The sequence below is a fragment of the Plectropomus leopardus genome, chromosome 8 (genome assembly GCF_026936395.1).
Source record: "Plectropomus leopardus strain MGB_pleo_1.0 chromosome 8, ASM2693639v1, whole genome shotgun sequence".
Lineage (NCBI taxonomy): Eukaryota > Metazoa > Chordata > Actinopteri > Perciformes > Serranidae > Plectropomus > Plectropomus leopardus.
The window spans coordinates 4,973,567-4,993,217 of record NC_142183.1 but is presented as its reverse complement, the minus strand read 5'-3'; the positions used below and the strand labels follow the sequence as shown (position 1 = coordinate 4,993,217).

General features: G+C 37.1%; 1 protein-coding gene across 2 annotated transcripts in view; it reads right to left on the bottom strand.

Annotated features, from left to right (window-relative positions):
- Window positions 1-4,242: 4,242 nt before the first annotated feature.
- Window positions 4,243-19,651, bottom strand: part of sec24b (SEC24 homolog B, COPII coat complex component) — a 37,458-nt gene continuing 22,049 nt past the window's right edge. For both annotated transcript variants that reach the window (XM_042493160.2, XM_042493159.2), the window contains exons 13-24: window positions 18,787-18,842; window positions 18,428-18,634; window positions 16,663-16,786; window positions 15,809-15,967; window positions 15,539-15,712; window positions 14,334-14,444; window positions 13,427-13,602; window positions 11,816-11,953; window positions 10,944-11,048; window positions 9,836-9,928; window positions 9,128-9,231; window positions 4,243-5,270 (exon numbers count right to left, since the gene is read on the bottom strand). In XM_042493160.2, coding sequence (XP_042349094.2) covers window positions 5,156-5,270; window positions 9,128-9,231; window positions 9,836-9,928; window positions 10,944-11,048; window positions 11,816-11,953; window positions 13,427-13,602; window positions 14,334-14,444; window positions 15,539-15,712; window positions 15,809-15,967; window positions 16,663-16,786; window positions 18,428-18,634; window positions 18,787-18,842 — 1,562 coding nt within the window. In that variant the 3' untranslated portion in view covers window positions 4,243-5,155. The remainder of the gene's footprint in view (window positions 5,271-9,127; window positions 9,232-9,835; window positions 9,929-10,943; window positions 11,049-11,815; window positions 11,954-13,426; window positions 13,603-14,333; window positions 14,445-15,538; window positions 15,713-15,808; window positions 15,968-16,662; window positions 16,787-18,427; window positions 18,635-18,786; window positions 18,843-19,651) is intronic.

Sequence of the window (19,651 nt, the reverse complement as noted above, 5' to 3'; positions counted from 1 at the left end):
GTAAAGTCTATTTGAATCTTTCGAACAACCAGTACACAGCTCAGTCTCAAACATATTCTTATATTTATAATATTTTTAATCTCTCAAACCTCACCACATGATGTAAAGCCCTAAAATTCACTAAAATAAACTCCAAAATAGATCAGAAAAAAAGGAAATTATGGGTATATCTACTATTTGCTCTCATTATGGCTTTTTCTCTTTCACTCCTTATAGTTTTCTGGTCATTTAGATCATTACCGCAGAAATCACAGCAAAGTAAAAACTGGAGGTAAAATGTGCAGCCAGATGGGGAAACTGTGACTTCATGATCATGAATTTATCAAAGAAGGTCTGTAGTAAGAAGGAAAGTTGGACCGGAGCTGCGGCGGAGGGGGATGGAGGGGTGGACTCAGTGGGCGTGTGAAGGGTTGGACCAGTAACAACTGGTTTAAATATATCTGGCAGAACAGCTCTCACTTGTTAGCTGGGTGAAAAAGAAAGAGAGAATCGTAAAGGAGAGCTGGTTCAACGTGTTGTTGACTGTAACGGATTTGAAAAAGAGAAAAAAGTTTGATTTGTTACGGCCCGCACATGCACGAGGAACATCTGGCATCACAAGTTACATTAGATCTGCAAACATGAAAAGTGTGTGAAATGTTGCTGCTTTGAAGTGTTCAAAATGACTTTTGCGACGCAAACTTTTCCAGCTGCTGTGACCTTTTTTTCACAACTCTTATTTTAAACTGACAACATGTTTTGGTGTCTTTTAATAATTAAACTGAGATTGTGCAACGTGTTTAGCCTTTTTTTAGACTGACAACGTGTTTTTGTGTCTTTTAAAAATTAAACTGAGAATGTGCAACTTTTTTTGCCTTCTGCCTGGCTGGCACAGAGAGAGCGTGACCGGATCAAATATTTGAGGTTTTCCATGAGAACGGCAGCAGCGAGAGCATGTGGGAGCCAGATATGTTTGCAAATGGAGCAGAGAGCGGCTCGCTGGCTGTTTGTGTGTTTACTACAGCCGATTAGCTTCAGAGTATTTTACAGCTCCTTCTTAAGCAGCTCGACTCAGTTTAAGAAAACAAACCTCTGCAGGCCTGAGAAGTCTGAAAAATACTGGAGCTTTATCATTTCCTGCTGCTGAGAAAAAAGTGTGGAAAATCATGGGAAAGATTTCATCAAATTAAATTAATTTAACTCTACTTTGGTGTTTTTCTCGTGCATACTTTACGGTCTCACGGGTGTAACTGATGCTTCAGATACGTTCACGCACTTTCAAGAATAAAACTGACGAAAAAACTAAGAATTAACTTGAACGCTGAGTATCAGCTGTCTGCAGCATTAATCAAACATAAATCTGATTTATGGCTGTAGCATGTAGACCTGCTCGAGGCTGAAAGATCTGCTAACTGAAGATATGATCTTGTTCAGGCTGCAGCTTTAACATGTGATTCCCATTTAACTGCTGAAATATGTCGAATCGTTCGGTGTGTCCATCGGGTTCCTCCGGACTACACAGGATGCTGTGATTTTCTTCACTTATCACGATAAAATCGGTCATGTTGCGGTTAGGACGGAGTCAGAGGCACCTAAGTGTTTTTTTCCTTTTTTTCCGTTTGACTTAAAGATCCCTCAAGTGTACGACAAAGATATGATGAAACCTTAAATATCTAAGTAAACACTGAAAGGAAACCTTTAGGAGAAGACTTAAGTTTGTTTCCTGCAGCTGACTGTATTTTCAGTAGGGCTGTCCCATCCCGAAGACCATTTTTTGGGCTCCCGAGCTTCGGCATAAAGCAACAGCGGATAATCGGAGCGATAGTTGGCGGGAGCAGGGGAAGAGGCGAGATGAGACACCCGTGCTGGAGGAGAGAGGACGGGGAAAGACCTACGTCGAGGTACAAGGTCATTTTATTAGTCATTTTTTAAAATATAGTTTAAAAGATGAAGATTAAAAAATGCAATTAAAAATTGTCCTTGTCCCACATATTACTGTATAAGGAAAACAATGTGATTTATTTATTAATCTAATTGAATTATTCCAATAAAAACAAAAACAAAAATAAACAACTAGATTACCCCCTGCAAAGGTGGTTAGTTTTTTATTTAACTTTTCTCATCCTACATATATTATTGTTCCACACATCCCTGTTCTATGGTTCTATAAAAGCAGGTTCTATTATCTTAATTTTTGTGAAATTCTATTTATTCATTTACTTATTTATTTTATGTTAAATAATTCTTCATGTATTTTTATTTATTCTTTTTTAAACTATTTTTTCTTTCTTTTTAAAAAATGATATATTTTTTCTCTTTATTTAGTTTATCTAGTTATTATTATTATTATCGTTTTACATATATATATAATTATTTAATTTTATGCATTTTTAATGATCTTATTTATTTTGTATGTTTTATTTATCTGTTCTTTAACTTACTCAAGTGTATATGTATATGTGGGCAGAAGTAAATATGCAAAAACGTTTGTGTTTTTATGCACGTGGGAGTCTTTGTGAGTATGTGTATTTGCATACGTATCTATATAAATATATAGAGAGATTTTATTTTACATTAATTTATAATATATCATTTACTTTTTTAAATATATATTCTGGTTTAAAAAGGAGAAAACAACAGGAAAAAGGGAGTACTGATTAAATGCTGGTTTAAAACAGTTTCAATCATATATCAAGATTGTATTAATATGACTGTTATCGAAAACAAAAAAAATGAGAAGGATATGATCGTATGCAATAATCTGAAAAAAAAAGTTCTTTAATGTTGCTCCATCTTTGGGAATTGAACAAACATCATGTGAGAGAGAGACAGAGCTCCACTCGGGTTGAGCTGCAGGGCGGCTCGCTCACGAGCAGCACCCAGCGTCCGACCTCGTGTTTTCTAAAGGTTAAAGATGCTTCATGTGTCCTGGCCCAAAGGTTCCCAGGATATAAGTATGAATATTGATGCAAATTATAAAGAGAAAGGAGACAAAGGTCTGAGACCGATATTACTTACTTAACTGCAGACCAAATAAGTTTGTTTACACCAGTGATATATCTTAATAGATCTGTAAACAGGCCCATATCTAGCTGTTTTGATGAGAAGTACCAACGTGCTTATTCGAGTCAAAGTCTTCAAACACACGTGATTTATGAAGTCTAATAATCTTCCTGATTGAGATCGTTTTTACGGCTGTAAAATGTGTGCAGGAGTCATGAGATGCATTGAGACGGGAAGCGGAGGGAGTGAAAGATGATGGAAATGTGTCGAAACATGACAGGAATTAGTCGACGTCCTGAAAAGTCACATGATGTCACCCTGATTCAAAGATAAGAGTGTGTTTGCCCGAGAAACTGTGGGAAAGCTGTGACCGCACAAACTGTTTGTAAACACGTACTGTTATAAGGACTTAGTAATATTATTAAGGACTGTGAGTCATTTAGGGGGTGGGGTGGGGGAGTGTGTGTGTGTGTGTGTGTGTGTTTTGGGGGGGGTGCAAGAAGGGAGAGGCATATCAAATAATTTTTAGGTGCTGGGGAAGGACTTCTGTTTTATATTTTAGGAGGGGTATGCAACTTTAAATGGCTGTGTTTTGTGTTTATTTTAACACTGTAAAAGAAAACCCATTTTCTTTTAAAAACGTTGGTCTTTTTTTAAAAAAAAATTTTGGGTGATTTTTAAAGCTACATTTTGGCTTTTTTCTCTTTTAAAAGTTTTTGGGCAATTTTTAAAGAAAAAAAGGATTTTTTCTTTAATTTTGTTGCGTTTTTAAAGCCAAATTTAAGCCTGTGTGTTTCTTTAAAAATTTCAGATTTTTTTTTTTAAAGAAAAACCTTTTCTTTGTGAGCTTTATTTTTTCTTAAAACATTTTCAGCAATTTTCCAAGAGAAAAATTGGCAGTTGTTTTTTGTTGAACTTTTTTGGGTGATTTTTTTTAAAGAAACATTCCCTCTAAACCCACGTTTTCTTTAAAAAAAATCTAAAAAAAAATGCACCATTTATCATAATCTGAAACTGTAAATACAGAAGTAATTGTTGGATTTTCAAATTTCCAGACGGTCCTTGAACACATAATGTGTTCTTATACAGGTTTGTTAAACAAAATTCCATGACTTTTCCAAAACTTTCATGGATTATTTTGGTTTTCAAAACTTTTCCCGGAGTGACGTTCCTAACTTTTTCATAACCGTACTTACCCTGATAGAGAAAAAAGTCAAGTTAAATGTCACTGATGGCAACATGACATGAAACAAGCAGTGCTCCCTTTTTGTTTTTTATTTAATAAGCTGGTTCATAAATTATCGCACATAAAAGATTCTTTTTCAATAGTTACAAAGTGGATAGCAACTTCAGTTAGCGCCCGGAAAAAAAAAATCAAATTAGAAGAAGATTGTTGACAGTCGGGGGGAGTTTTTGGAGTTTGATCTCGACAAATCAGGAGTTCACACAGTGGAGGAGAAGAGGGAGCCAACAGGGGGGTTTTCAACATCCAACCACTGTCGAATTATATTCCCGTCGCACAGACGGTCGTCGTCTGCGCTCAGAGACTAGCAGCGAACAAAACGGTGACATGCGTTTCGTATTTCATGCCGAAAAACAACAGAAGGAATGCTTGTTTCTGTTCTCCAGTGTATTCAAAATAGTTTTAAATAAAACTGAGGGAGTGAGGAGGGGAATAAATTATAAAATAATTAAAAAAGACAGCACTAGCTACATGTGAGGCTCACGAAAACATAATCGAACTAAAAACATGTTGAAGTGGCATCTTCTTGGCTCGACGTCCCCCTTCGTTTCTCCGGAGCGAGGGGTTTGACGAGAGGCTAAACGGGGTTTGACAGTGGTTAAGAGGCAGCGAGGAGACGCTGGAGGAGCGCGTTCAATGATTCATTTTGAAGTGGAACAAATCCCCGTTCTTCATTTATCTGTTTCTGTAACTCTTTCCTATAACCGTCCGCCCCTTCGGATGATCGAATCCCAGCTGACCGACGAACCTGGCGGTCGGATCTGTTTTTATTAAGACTGTTTGGAAGAACCCACCTCGCTAAAACCGGTCTGAAGGAGCGATGGGTGTCCGTCGTTTCTAACGCTGGTTTTCACTCTACAAGGTCGAAATCCCGTCCCGCTCTGGTTCGAGGATTCAAGCGGCCAAAGTTTCTCTCCGTCAGGTGGGAACCTACTTGGACATTTGCTGCTGAATGTGCTGCAGGAATTCGTGGTACGAAGAAGCCGACTCAGACCGATCCTCCACCAGGTGCTGGAAGAAAGTAGCTTTAGCTGAAGCATCGTCCCTGCAGGAGAGAAAAGAAAAACAAAGAAGAGCAGGTTAGAGGAAGAGCAGCAGCACGGTATGAGGAAAATGTGTGATATGCATTAACGTTAAATATCACAAAAATGATATTATTTGCCATAAATAAACAGATATTAAAGTACACTTAGTTCTGCCTTCCTGCTGCTTTCAGTATACCCCTAAATCACAATAACATGCTTATTGAATGAATGAACCGAAAGAGTGAAATGAAAATGAAAGAAACTTATTTCGAATTTTCTTATATTTAAAAAATTAACAAATTAAATAACACAAGAGGAGGAGTTTAAAGTTAAAGTTTATATATATAAATATATATATATATATATATATATATATATCTTTTGTGGCATGTTTTTCAGGTAATTTCCTTGTTTATTATTGTCTTTTACTTTTTTTTCTTGCTAATTTTAAGGCAATTTTCTTATTTACTTTTGGTTTTATTATTATTTTTTTTGCTAATTTTCAGGCAATTTTCCTATTTACATTAAACATATATGCATTTTTATTTCTCATTTCATGCAAATTTTCATTTTTTTCCCCAACTTTTTACGTTTTTTGTTTTTTAAACAAATTTTTGGGGTCATTTCTTCTTTTGTTGCTCGTTGCCATCTTTCCATGTTTTTTTTAAGAAATCAAGCCAATTTGCTGAGAGCTCATGAAAATAGTTGTTAAGTGTGGCTCTGCTTTCACTTACAGAGCAGAACATGCTGTAAAGCCAATTAATTTTGAATTTCACCCTTTAGCTAATGCAACCAGTCGAGGCACATGAAGTTCACAACCACAGCTTTTACTTTTTTTCATTTCTAACAATTTTTTGGAGACAAACTTCTTGCTTTGGTTCTCATGTAACAATATCTTCTTTTTGTATGACTCAAAAAGTCTCATTCAACCCATCACACACACTCCTCATCTGTCAGTGATGCAAACACCCTCAGTGCGTCTGTCCTGACATCAGCCGTCCTCCTCAGCGACACTGTGGTGTAAACATGCGGTGGAGCAACAATGCAGCGCCGCAGAGGAGGAGAGAGAGGAAGCAGAAACAATGCGTCCCCTGTGGACGCCTTCGCCACCGCTGTCAATCAGTGACCTCACTGCTTACTATGTGTTTACACTGGAAATATTTTTCTGTCAACATCAGACCGAAAACGATTCCAGCGAAACACAGAACTGGTCACACCCTGTTTCTGTGCGGTGCCAGTCGAGAGCAGATCGCTGGAAATGTGACTAAACTTTTCAGAAAACTGACAACAATAATTACTAATAATGGTCACAGGGGGACTGGAGCATAAAGTACGGCTGCAAATACATATTAGTTTCATTTAAATTCATGTTTTTGGGGCTTTTTTGTGGCCTGATGGTTACGACACAAACCACATACACTCTAACAGAACTGCATGTCATCCTCCTCTCTCTCCTTGTCATTATCCCTTCAAAATAAATCTGTAGACTAGTTTAAAAAAACAAAAACATAAAAACAGTTTACAAGAAAGGAAAAACATTTTTTAAAACAGTTACACTTCCCCAGAACAGGGCTGCTATTGAGGATCATTTTCAATATTGATAAATCCGTTGATCCGTTGTTTTTTAATAAATCGATTAGTTGTTTGGTCTGAATAATGTCAGATAACTGGCAAAAATTTCAATAAATGCTGCCCAACGTCCAAAACGAGGTTCTCAAAAGTCTTGTTTTCTCCACAACTCAAATAAACTTAGTTTACTGTCAAAGAGGAGTGAAGAAAACAGAATATGTTCACATTTAAGAAGCTGCAATCAGAGAATTTTTACTTTTTTTCTTTAAAAGAAAAATCACTCAAACGGATTACTCCATAATTGAATTTAAGTTGACGACTAACCTATGCACTGATCGTTCGCTGCAGCGCTACCCCAGAGCCAGAGACGCCGTCTTCAGAGTAGCTTATTTTGTCTCAACAAATAAAAGTTTATCTCAAAGAAATGAATGAAAATTAAAATTAAATTAGTAATTGTTGGAAAATAATTACATTAATTTAGTAAATTTAATATTATTAATAGATAAAATGTAGATGACATAAAACAGAGAAAAAAAGAAAAAATCCTCACAATTGAGAAGCTTGAACCAGAGAATGTTTTTTCTTGCTAAGTTTAAAAATCCTATTTTATTTAATTTAATAACTAATACTTTCTGCACTAACTTACAGCCTCAACCGTTTCTGCTCCAGAGACAAAACAACAGGCTGATTATGACCTTTGACCTCAATAGGCTGTAATTTCTGCTTTTCACTGCAAAAAATATAAACTCATTTTTTTCATATTTGGGTATCCTGACGGAAATTCTGCGGAAAACATTTTGCTTTTACATTCAGTTTGGGTGGAGTGAAGAACAAAGTGAGCATTGTGTGGCCATTTCAAAGCTAAAAAGAAACAAAAATGATCAAAAAAACAACCTGAAGGTGTTTCATATTGCTCTGCCCAAATCTCAGCTGTTTACCCTGAAGATAAACTTCAGTGACCCCACACAGGGATTACAGCAGAAGGAAAGACAATAAAAACAAACTTGTTTATATCGTAGTCCTTTCTACTGAACCTCAATCTCAGAAACTACAGTGCCCTCTGACACCGACGCTCCAAATGTTTGTCAGTTGGTGTCAGAGGAAGTGAAACTCTGTAATTTGAGGTCGAACATATTGCCACATTTTAAAATATTAAAGGGGCCTCTTCCGCTTTTCCTTATTGTCCTTTATATGTATGAATGATGTTACAATGATGGATGTTCATACTAAATGTGGCCAAACTAAAATCACATCATCGTAGATTTCTTTATATGGTCATCTGCTCCAGGCACGCTGCTGCAAATGTTAACAGACAGCTACATGTAGCTACATGCTACATGGTTTTGGATCACATCCCTGCTGGAACATGTACGGTTGTGTTTATAAACTTTACTGATGATTTTTCATCATAAAAAGTGTCGTTATTATAATTCCTCAGTTTCAGGAAGTGCAGCAGGCGTTGATGCAAATTTTACACAGTGGCCATAAGTGGAATTACACCATTCGAGTCGGTCATGTGATGCACACTGACCAGGGCTTTTCCACATTGACATACATCAGGAAAGAGACATCTGTTAATCAGTTAATAATTATTTGTGAGCCTCAAAACCCCCTCGAAACTTCGACTTCGACTTCTGTCAATATCTAGACTTCCTATCTAGACCATAATTTGATAACATTTAGAAATTCTACAAGAGCTGCAAGATTACATTTTTTAAACCACCATTTAAGGTAGCGAGGTGCTTATCTGGAAGTCGGTCCAGCGGACGTTACCCGCTCGGGCACACTCGGCTGCCGTTAATCCCTCCTTCGCACGCCCTATAGGCCAGTAGATCTGGGTATTTCACATAGGTCTAAACCTGTAAAAAGAGCTTTTTCTGCTTCATGCGCCAATGAGCGGCTATCACAGGTTCACGGCTGTATCCGAACTGCCCTATAAAACATCCATGGTGCAGAAATGCTAAGAGCACAGATAAAGAAGCCCCGAGACTGAGGACCAGGACACTGAGCGTTCCCAGAAGAGGGCTTAAAGAAAAAGGCGTTTAAATGAACTGACTCAGACAGATGGTGAATACAGGTGTTCCAGCACAGACAGTATGAGGAAAATTAAGAGTTTTTTGAACATTAAAGCATGTTTATGTTCTATTGAAACCTTAAATACAATGATCAGAATAAGTGGCCTTTAAAATGAAAAAAGAAACAAAGAAAGAAAAAGAAGCCTCTCAGAGTTTCTAAAACCCAGCATCTGGATGTTGGATGTTGTGTGAGTGCTAGTTAAAGTCAGATGTTAATCCAGATGTGTGCTTACTTGACGACGTGTATCATGGAGCTGAACGCTCTGTTATCCTGCAGCCAGTCGAGGAACGCTCGCACTCTCTCAGACAGAGGAGTCTCCAGCTCAGGAATGTGACTCTGGGATTCAAACAGAGAAAAGAGGAGGAGAACCAGAACATCAACAACATTGTTTTCACTGCTCTGCGTGTGTGATGTAGATTATCGTCTCGACTGCACTGCGTGGTTAACGGAAACATGCCTGTGGTTTAAAATGTGGGGTCCGTAGGTGGCTCTAGGACACATCAACCCTTTTCCAGAAAAATACAATAAGCAGCATAAACAAGTGCTGACGGTTACTGTTTGTTCTGGATGTCACCATCACGCCCACGCTGTGGTAGTGACAGAGCTTTCGAGGTAGCTGCACCAGCAAATCTGTTCTGCTGCAAGAGTTGTTTTCTTTTTTTGACAACGCAGGGAGAGAAATGCAGCGTTCTTTTATTGTAAAGCAAATCTGTGACTCACGTTCAGGGGAAATATGTACAATGCTGCATTGCATCACTCGTGCAGCAACTGGGCGGTGGTGTGTAAAACAATACCACCATTTCCCCAATCACATTTACTCTGTTACTTCCTGACATGTCGGACGCTCGTGAAATCACCACCACAACAAAAAAGCATCACCTTTTACCTCCTTTTTTTCTCTCATTTTGAAACTATTGTGCACAGCTGCAGTCTAACTGACCATGTTGGGGGGCACTGAAGCGTAGTTGGGGCAGCCCAGAACATCTCGGATGAACATCTCGTTGCAGCATTTGCCGATCCACAAATAAAACACCTGCACAGACAGAAACGATAATTTAGCTGAACTTGTCATTTTCAAATTGCAAAAACTTCACAAAATCAGGTAAGATTTAAGTAAACTCAACAGTTAGATATAAAATAATCATAAATTAGGACTGATAATTAAGTAAAATCAACTTGTCAGATTTTACAGTGCAGCAGCGTCTTTACAGAGCGTCTCGTCTTTTTGACACAGATTAAAAACCCTGAAAGCTTTTGTTTCATAACTCGAGTATTTCTTAATAACATATGACCATATTTGTGATGAAAAGACTTTTTTAAAAAGTTTTTTTTTCACTTTGGGAGGGAGGAGTGATGTGCATACATGCATTCATGTATCTGTCTTTGCCTTATGTGGAAATGTGAAGGCATGAGTTTACATATATACAGTGTATGTGTACAAGCAGTACATGATGCCCTTATGTTTTTAGATGAAAAAAAACAAAAAATAAATTATTTTCCATATATTATATGCAAAGTAGATTTTTGTTTTTACTGTCACAGCCTGGGATATGTCAATGATTTGCAGCAATATTGATTGTGACAGTGAGAAAAAAAAGACACGTTAAATATCCGACAGTCCAGGGATAAAACTTATATGACTAATATTTAATGTCCTTGGATGAAGGATTCAGTTTCCTTAGTACTTTACTTTTGTCTGGGTGGAAATCCCCTTTAAGTAAATTATGTAATAGTAAAGCTCAACGAAAACTGAGCTGCAATGCCGCTGTTATTAAATTAAGGTTCATAATGATACAATAAATGTCCGCACAAGGGCGTTGCCAATCCTTGCTGCAGAACATCACAAAATCCTTCCTACGTGTCAAAGTAACACTGCACGTCTTTAAATACTTGAAATTATTCAAAAAATTACAATTATCTACACTTGTCAAAGGAAATGTGACGAGCGGCAACAGAAACATCCTCCCTGATGTTCTGTGAAACCCTTAAAGAGCCACATCCTTACAGAGAGTGTCATGAATAAATAAACAATAATACTGAGCGCTTACGTTTCCACAGTCCATGAGGAAAGCTCCGTCTCTGCTCACCCTCTCAGCGGACAGGTGGAGCAGGTGAGGCTGAGGAACCACTGTGTCGTTCAGATGGAGCGCCCCCTGCAGGCGTGACACAAACAGTGCAATGGATCAGTTCAAGTTTCTTGCATTTTTTTGGTTTTATTTCTATATAAAAGTCACTTTGTTCACAAGTCAAGTGACTGCACAGAGCAGTGGGCTCTAGTGCAACAATTACAGTCATACTCGTGTAATAAATACTGTTTATCTAAGGCAAAATTACATTTAATTTATTTATCTTACATATTATTTTAGAACTCTTGTTCGTGGTTGTGAACGTTTGTTTAGTTTTTGTGGTGTGTTTTGTTGTTTACTGTACAAAGGAAAAAAAGGCTTTTCATCTCTACAGTGAGCGCTGATAACGAAACAAGTCGAAGCAAAAAAAGGGACATATAAACAGACAAAAGAGATGAGAAAGTGACACGAATTTATAAAATAAAAGTACAGACGGAGCAGAGCATTAAGAAAACAAACAAAAACAAAGAAAAAGGGGATGAAACAAACGTTCAATCTGATAGGTATGCAGGACGAGAGGCAAAAAGGAGATCGAACTGTGTATACAAGTGTGTGTATGTGTGTATTAATCACTGATACACACATACATTCTGTATACATACAAGCATACACGCAAAAAAGGGTTTTCAATTCATTTAAACAATAAATCTCCATTAGTTACTTAAGTAGCTCAGAAAGTGAATAAAAATTATCAAACATGTTGAAACTGTTAAGAAGTTTTTCACTCCCACACTTTGAATTAATAAACTGACTCAACAGTTAAATATAACTCGGCTCTGTTTTGTCCGTCTTACCTGGTCAGACATGTTGTCCAGACGGTACAGATCAGGATGAACCATTCGCATCAGCTGCTGCAGCGGCTGCGTCTTGAACTCACACATGGCGAAGACTCGTTCGTCCAACCGCGTGCTGGTGCCTGTCCGCAACGCTTTCTGCAAAGAAATACCATAATATTTTTAATGTGTGAGGGTTTAAAATGGCAATTTCTTTATTTTGTCGGCTTCAGTCCTCCATAGATCGTACATGTAAGGCACATCATACTCAGAAGCTGTCTTCTTTTAGTTACTGATACTGCAGGTTATAACTGTCCTGTTATTTTCCGGCTTTTTTGATGATTTTATTAATCAGATATTAGAGTATTCAAACAAACATTAGCTAAAAGAGAGAGATGGCTGATTGCTCTTTAGGCTATAATTAAACGTAGGAAACAAATTGTGTCAGATGCTGATGGAAAAAGAGAAAAAAAAAACAATAAACAGGCGGCAAATGCGGGCACTCCAAAAATGTGAAAAATTTAAAAACGAGGAGGAATTACATTAAAAAGCCTTTATTATACTGGCCAAATCATTTAAAAAGCCAACATGTTTCCACCACTGCTCGTCTTCGTCAGGACTTTAAAAACAAGTCAGCGGTCAAAACACTTTGGTTATTTTAATCATTTAGCCACTATAATAAAGGCTTTTTATAGTAATTCCTCCTCATTTTCCCATTTTTTAAATTTTTTGAGTGCCTAAACATCAGTTAAAGTTTACAACGGACAACAGACGCACTGCTTGTCTCTGATATTTGACCTAACAGGTATTCTTTGGTTGGGCAGGTGAAAGGACAAAAAACTGGATACAGGAAGTCTTGCTTGACATATAAAGTGGAGCAGAAAATGTCGATGTCGAAACAGAAGTCGCTCTGTCTTCAGGGGAAGTAATCTTATTGTGAATTTATTCTTCAGGCACATAAGCAATCTAAAAGACCAACATGTATCGACTCTAAGTCTTCATCAGGGTCAAAAACAACTGCTAAAGACAAAGTTTTCAGTAGATTGCTTAACTACTAACAAATACTGACCGAATAAGCAATTGTAAATTGTAATGAGGGAGGATTCAACAGCAACAGCAACAGTAATTTCGCTGTAATCATGACACAGTGTTTTAGGTGTTTTGGGTGTTCACTGATGTGGTCAGAGCTATAGGGGTATTTGTCTCAGAGGACACAGAGCGTGAGAAGAGGACACACCCTGGATGTATGAACGAACAAGTCCTGGCTGGATGAATACCGTCATTAAACATATAGAGAGTCTGTATGACTGCAAACTCGGGTTTTACGAGTGTGTGTGTGTGTGTGTGTGTGTGTGTGTGTGGGGGGGGCAGTTATGATGTAAGAGCAGTTCTCATTTTTGGATGATTTGGGGAGGATTATTGTGTGCAGATATGGAGTGTGTGTGTGTGTGTGTGTGTGTGTGTGTGTTTGTGTGTGTGTGTGTGTGTGTGTGTGTGTGTGTGTGTGCGTGTGCGTGTGCGTGCTACCTCAGACAGTTTTGTTTGTTTTTCTGCCTGACGTGTTTTTAGTCGTACGTGTTTCTAAAGCCTGTAATGAACCTGTGTGTGACGTGTTTGCGCCGGCAGTCGCACCTGTTTGAGCAGAGAGAGGATGTAAACGGGGAAAAGGCGCAGAGAGGCGGGGACGACGAGGCCGGACTGCTGCAGGGTCGACACGTTGCTCTTGTAGGCGCTCACCAGATCCACCACCGCATTCGTCAGAGCATCACGAGCGTCGGACAGGCTGGACGATATCGACCGGTCGATGGCTGAAACAAAGTTAAAATGGAAAAGAGTTTCAAAGCAAGCAGTAACATGTCTCCAAAAAGGCTGTGAAATACCTGCATCTCACGAGGAGGAATGTCTATTTCTACATTTCTATTTGCAAGGAGAGTTTTTCTACACTTGTGACAGTCTATAAATCAGAATTTTTTTATTGATCCCCAGGTGGAAATTGTGGTTCATTACAGTCACTCTGATGCCAGCACAGAGAATTACATTAAGTAGAAATAAATACCAGCACAAATATATAAAAATAGAAATAGAAAACTAGAAAACAGTATGGAAAAATACAAATACAGAAATAGTAAACAATTAGCACTAGTATGTAATATTTAAAAATAAAGTATGTATATTATAATATACTGAGTATGTGAAAAATGTGAAGAAATGCAGTAACAGAACTGTGCTTTATGCGACAGGATTTTGTATAAAACTAGTATGTAAAAAAAAATAAATATGTAATATAAAAATATGTGTGCAAAGCTACAATAAACAACAGTGATACATGAGTAGGAATAACAATAAGAATATATACAGTATGTTACATGTTAAATATAGTCAACAGTCAAGAGTTAATATTGCACATTTACTTTTTTGTAATAAAAGTGTAATAATTTTTTACAAATGAAAAAAAGGTAAAAAAAAAAAAAAAAAAATAGTAGTATTTATTTAGTATTTAAAAAGATTAAAACAGCTGATGTTTATGCAACACACTCACCCATGTCAGCTAGCAAACAGGTGATGGCCTGAACATCAGCGCCGGCGTACACATCACTCAGCTGGTTGACCACCGGCAGACACAGAGTGTGGACCCGGATTCGCCTTTTTCCTACAAACAAACAAACAAATGAACAAACAAACAAACAAACAAACAAAGGAATATTCAGAGGCGTCTTTCAAAATGTTTTGTTTTATTTATCTGCTTGTTTTTGATAACTACGTGTACTCATTTTAATATTTCTAATATTTCAAAAATACAACAATAGAGTCCTCACACTCGATGATGCTCCGATTAACATTTTCTATCTCCACGCGTGACATTTCGGGCACAAGCACCATTCTGTGTGTGTACTTTATTTTTGTATCTACTTTTGTTCTGTTGAGCACCTCGTTTTTAACTGCTTTTGCGCACTGCTAGAATTTTTTTCTACAAGATTTTTAACCTTCAAATGTAATTTTATGTGCCACTACGTGTAACATAATTTAATCACTTTAACTATCAATGCCCATCCAGGGACTGGTGTTGGAGATTTGCTTCAGCTTTATACACGTGTACATTACAACGGACACTGCAACTGTGAATGCTGCTCTTTACTATCACTTACAATTAAACTGATAGATAAATATAAAACTATACATGTACAGTGGGGCAGTATTGCTGAAAATGTGTTCACTCCTCGGTACAATATCACTATTTGTTTATACATTTTAATCTGTTTAACAGCTTTACTACTTCCTATAGCATTTTATTATTTGTAACATATTCATTTATAATTTTACTTTGTGCTGTTATCGTGTCACGTTACCTCTTATTTACAGTTTAAGTATTTTATTTCTTTATCTTTTATTATTACTTTTATCATTTTATTTATTTATTATCTTTGTTTTTAAATTGGTTTGTCTTTATTACTTATTATTTTAATCTTTCTATTTCTAGGTTTTATCCCGCCTGTGGCTGTTTCCTCACCTGTGGTAGTGTTTCCTCAGCTCCTGGTTTTGATGAGTACTCTTATTTTTTAGTGCTTAAGTTCTTAACAAAGTCTTGGTTTTATTCATGTGTCTGTGTGCTTGTGTGTGCATGTGTGTTGGGGGCTTGTTTGTACGAAAACTGCTATACAAATAAAGTCTGATTGATGGGTTGATTGATCGATCGATTAATTGAAAACTACAAGTGATGATAAGTGTGTGTGTGAGTATGTGTACCTTTACTGGAGGTGTACAGCAGTGCAGCCTGGAAGCAGGCCAGAGACGAGTCCGCCAGAGAGTCTTCAATTGACATCTGGACAGCGAAGGCAGAGTCCGGGTTCACATTAGCCAGGGACAGCAGGTCGGTGGAGCGCACGAAGAAGTTGCCGTGGAACGTGTGGATGGACAAACCTGCGGAAACAGAACAAAAGGTTAAGAAACGGTGTTTGAAAAACGTAGAGAAGACACCTGAAAACAGAGCTTCTGCACGCGTCTCACTGCAGTTACCTTTAGTGCATCGTATTCTCATGACCGCCTCGAAGCCGATCTTCCTGGTGAGGTAGCGCTCCAGATCTTTCTGGAACTTCTCCAGTTGGGCCGGGTTGTGGATGTAATGGAAGGAGGGGTAATAAAAGATGCTGCCCGCCGAATACTTGGAGATGCACGCTGAAGAAGAGGAGGAATTAGAATATCATGAAAAAGTTTGTTATTTTTAGTAATTTAATTCAAAAAGGTAAACTTTCATATATTGTATATTCACTAAATGTACATCAAAATATTTCAATTTTATTTATTTATTTTTAAATTTTGATGATTATGGCTTAAGTATGTTTTTATATACTCATTACTTGGTTGAGGCTCCTTTGCTACGAATTACTGCATCAATGTGGGATGGCATGGAGAGTTTTAGGGGTGGAGTTTTGGTTCTCTAATATTATTAGTTTCTAATATTTTGAAATTTTTTATTTATTTATTTTTTTACATTATTCTTGCTGTAGGCCATAATTATAAAATTAAAATAAAAAAATGCTTGAAACATTTTCGTGTATGTAATGAGTATAGAATATATCAAATACTCACTTTCTTAAATAACTGATGGAAAATATTGAACTTTTTCCAAAATATTCACATTTTTTGAGATGCACCTGTACATCTAAGGCTGATTCAGTTATTGGGTTTTGACGTAACCCGTCACAAATAAAAGTCACGAGAGGAAATTCCTCACCTCGTAAATTATCCAACAGTTATTAACATAATTCACTCTGAGTCACAGTGTTAAAAACGCGACTGACATTCGTATTTTCAAACCCTTTTGTGTTAAAAATATGGACACTGAGGTTGAAATGTTGGTGCGTTCTTACCCAGCGAGGCGAGGTCAGCGTACTGGGAGCTGAGCAGGAACAGATCCACCCCAATTTGTTGCCCTGAGCAGTCCAGTGCCAGTTTCTTGTAGAAATCTGTGGCCGGGCCGAGGTGCTGAACTCCCTGCAAACATACAGACTGATTACAGACAGAAATCCTCTAGTTCTGCTCTGGAGAGGAAGAAATCATCATCAACAGCTTCAGGGAGTTTTTACTAAAAGCCTCCCTTGCTATTAGATACACCCGTTTGTTTTGATAAAAGTGTCCACTAAATGATGTATGACATGACAAGGATGCAGTCTGAGTCAAGAGTATATTTATTTTATTTCCATGTTGCTGTTTTTTCAGTCCAAAATCCCCCTGAAAGCACCGAAGCAAAAGAAAAGAAAATTGCTTTCCCTGAGACAGCACATCTGTTCCGAGTTCGAATAATTCACGATCTTTGGACGCTGCTGCTGCAACTTCTTGGCAGTTTATTCAGATCGAAAAATAGAACACAGATGATGAGGATCAATAAATCAGAGGCCTGGGAGGAAAAAAAAACAGACTTTAGATCTGCATCCATCATGACGGCTCTCTTTACACCGAAACATGAGATCCAATTATGATGTTGTGGTTGGTCATAAAAGTGAGTTGTGGCCGGAGTATTAATACAACACAGCACGGAGGATGACAAACAATAAGAATAAATCCACACAGCGAGGAGTCATTCTTCTGCTGTATTACATCTGTCATATGGTTCATTATCATTAATTAGAGGTTGTGTGTGAGTGCCTTTAGTGCAATCAAGAAACAATTTGCAATAATAAATAAATAAATGAATAAATAAATAACTGATTCAAAAATGTATAGTTTCTCTGTTTTCGTCCCACAAAACAATTTATAAAATACTAAAGACTATTTTTAAACATATCAGATTTAAACTTAGATTTAAAACGCCTGTTCAAGGTGGTTACATTGTGCCGTTATGTTGCCTCACCGATCAGCATTAAATGTATGATCACATGACTTTTCCAGGCCTGAAACATGTGATTTTGAAATTCCATGACGTTTCCAGGTTTTCCATGCCTGCGGGGAAAAGGAGGTGAAGTTTTCGGCCTATTCCTCCCTTTAATCTTTTTTTTTTTTTTTTACTCGAGTAGAACTTTAATTTGTAAAGTGTAGGTAACGTTTTCAGAATTTCACATTTACATATTAATCTAGGTCTTATTATGCTGCTAAACTGTGTTTTTGTTCTAAACATAATCTATCTTTTAAAAAAATATATATAAATTCACTGGTGCCCCCTGAGTTCATGACAATCCTGTTAATTTCACCTAAATACTTCCAAATTATGGTAAATGCCACAAATTACAGGAATTGATAGGAAGTTGTATAATATTTAAAGTAAAGTCAATTTCTTATCAAGATGGACATGTTTGTTGACATGCAACACTGTTAGCATATTTAATACATTAAACTAAACAACTGTTTACTTTTAACATCATGATCAATATTTATTTATGTATTTATTTATTTATTTATTTAAAGAATTAGCTTTAAATGAATGAGCGTGTGGTTCTGTGACCTTCATCTTTTAGCTACTAACACAATCAAGTTGTCTAGTGAAATGTTTAAAAAAAAAAAAGTGGTGGTAAGAATCTAAAAACATGCCAAATAGCAGTAAACTCAGAAACTTTATCATCAATACATCAAAAAAAGAAATGCATTATAACTGTCATGAAATGTCACAGAGCCTTTAAACACCTCGTCATTCATCCATACCTTCGTGCTCGAGCGCTGGTTGGGATCTTCCCTCGACTGCAGCGCACCAGCACCGAGCGTCGGCAGCTGGGTCTGAAACACCGTGACGCGGCCCCCGGTGGGCGACATCAGCTTGAAGGCGGCCTGTAACGCCGGGCCGAGCGCGCTGTGGGTCTCTCTGCTCTGGCTGAACATGCCGGGCAGCGACGTCAGCAGGTCCTTTACCAGCTGGAGGAGAGACGGGAAGAAGGAAGACATTTAATTAAGGAGAGAGGGGATTGTGGAAATAATGAGAGAAAAATAAAGCAAAGGAAAGAAAAGATTGTGATGATGCAAAGTGTTTTTGTAACTTTGTATGTGCACAAAAACAAAGGTTGTACCTCCTTGCTTTCCTTCAGGTTCACCATCAGACTGTCATGAGACGGTATGAAGATGTCTAGAAATAAAAAAATAAAAAAACAGACATTTTGGTCACAGCAGAAAGACTTAAGGCCATTTTTTAATTATTTTTTTTAACACCAATAGAATTAGTGTGTATCAAATGACAGTTTTTGTTATTATTCAGTGATGTGTATGATGCCTTACACTGATGACATTATTTAAATAGAAAAAATCAAAGAAATCATTAGACGAGGGATGAGTCGTGAGTATTTGTAATTCATCAATTATGTAAATGAGTCAGTCATAAAAGAAATTAATAACTGAATTTCCATCACTTTTTCTCCAAATGTCAGACATAACTTGTTCAACATATGTGAACATGCTCTCGTTATTCAATACGTAAATAAAATATAACAGGAAATGGACAGGGTTAAACATCTCAGTGAAACATCCAAAAGAATTAGAAGACTTTCATTATGAGATAATTGTAAAAAAATAAAACATAAAAAAGCACAGCACTAAATGTTGCTTTTACTGTGTTTCAAACTTGCATTTTTTGACTTTCTTTGTGAATTTACTTTACATCGTCTTTACCACTTTAGAGCAGCAACGACTGCAAGTCAATTAATCAGATGTCAACTTTTTTGATAATAAAATAATCATTTTAGTACATTTTTGAGCAAAAATCCAAACATCTGCAGGTTTCATAATTATTAAATGTGAGAATTTGATGCGCTTGTGTCATGAATGATACTGTTGTTCAGACAAAACACACCATTTAAAGACAGCGCGGTGGGTTCTGGGAAATTACAACGAGCATGTTTCACTTTTTTCTGACATTTTATTGAAAAAAAAAAGGATTTA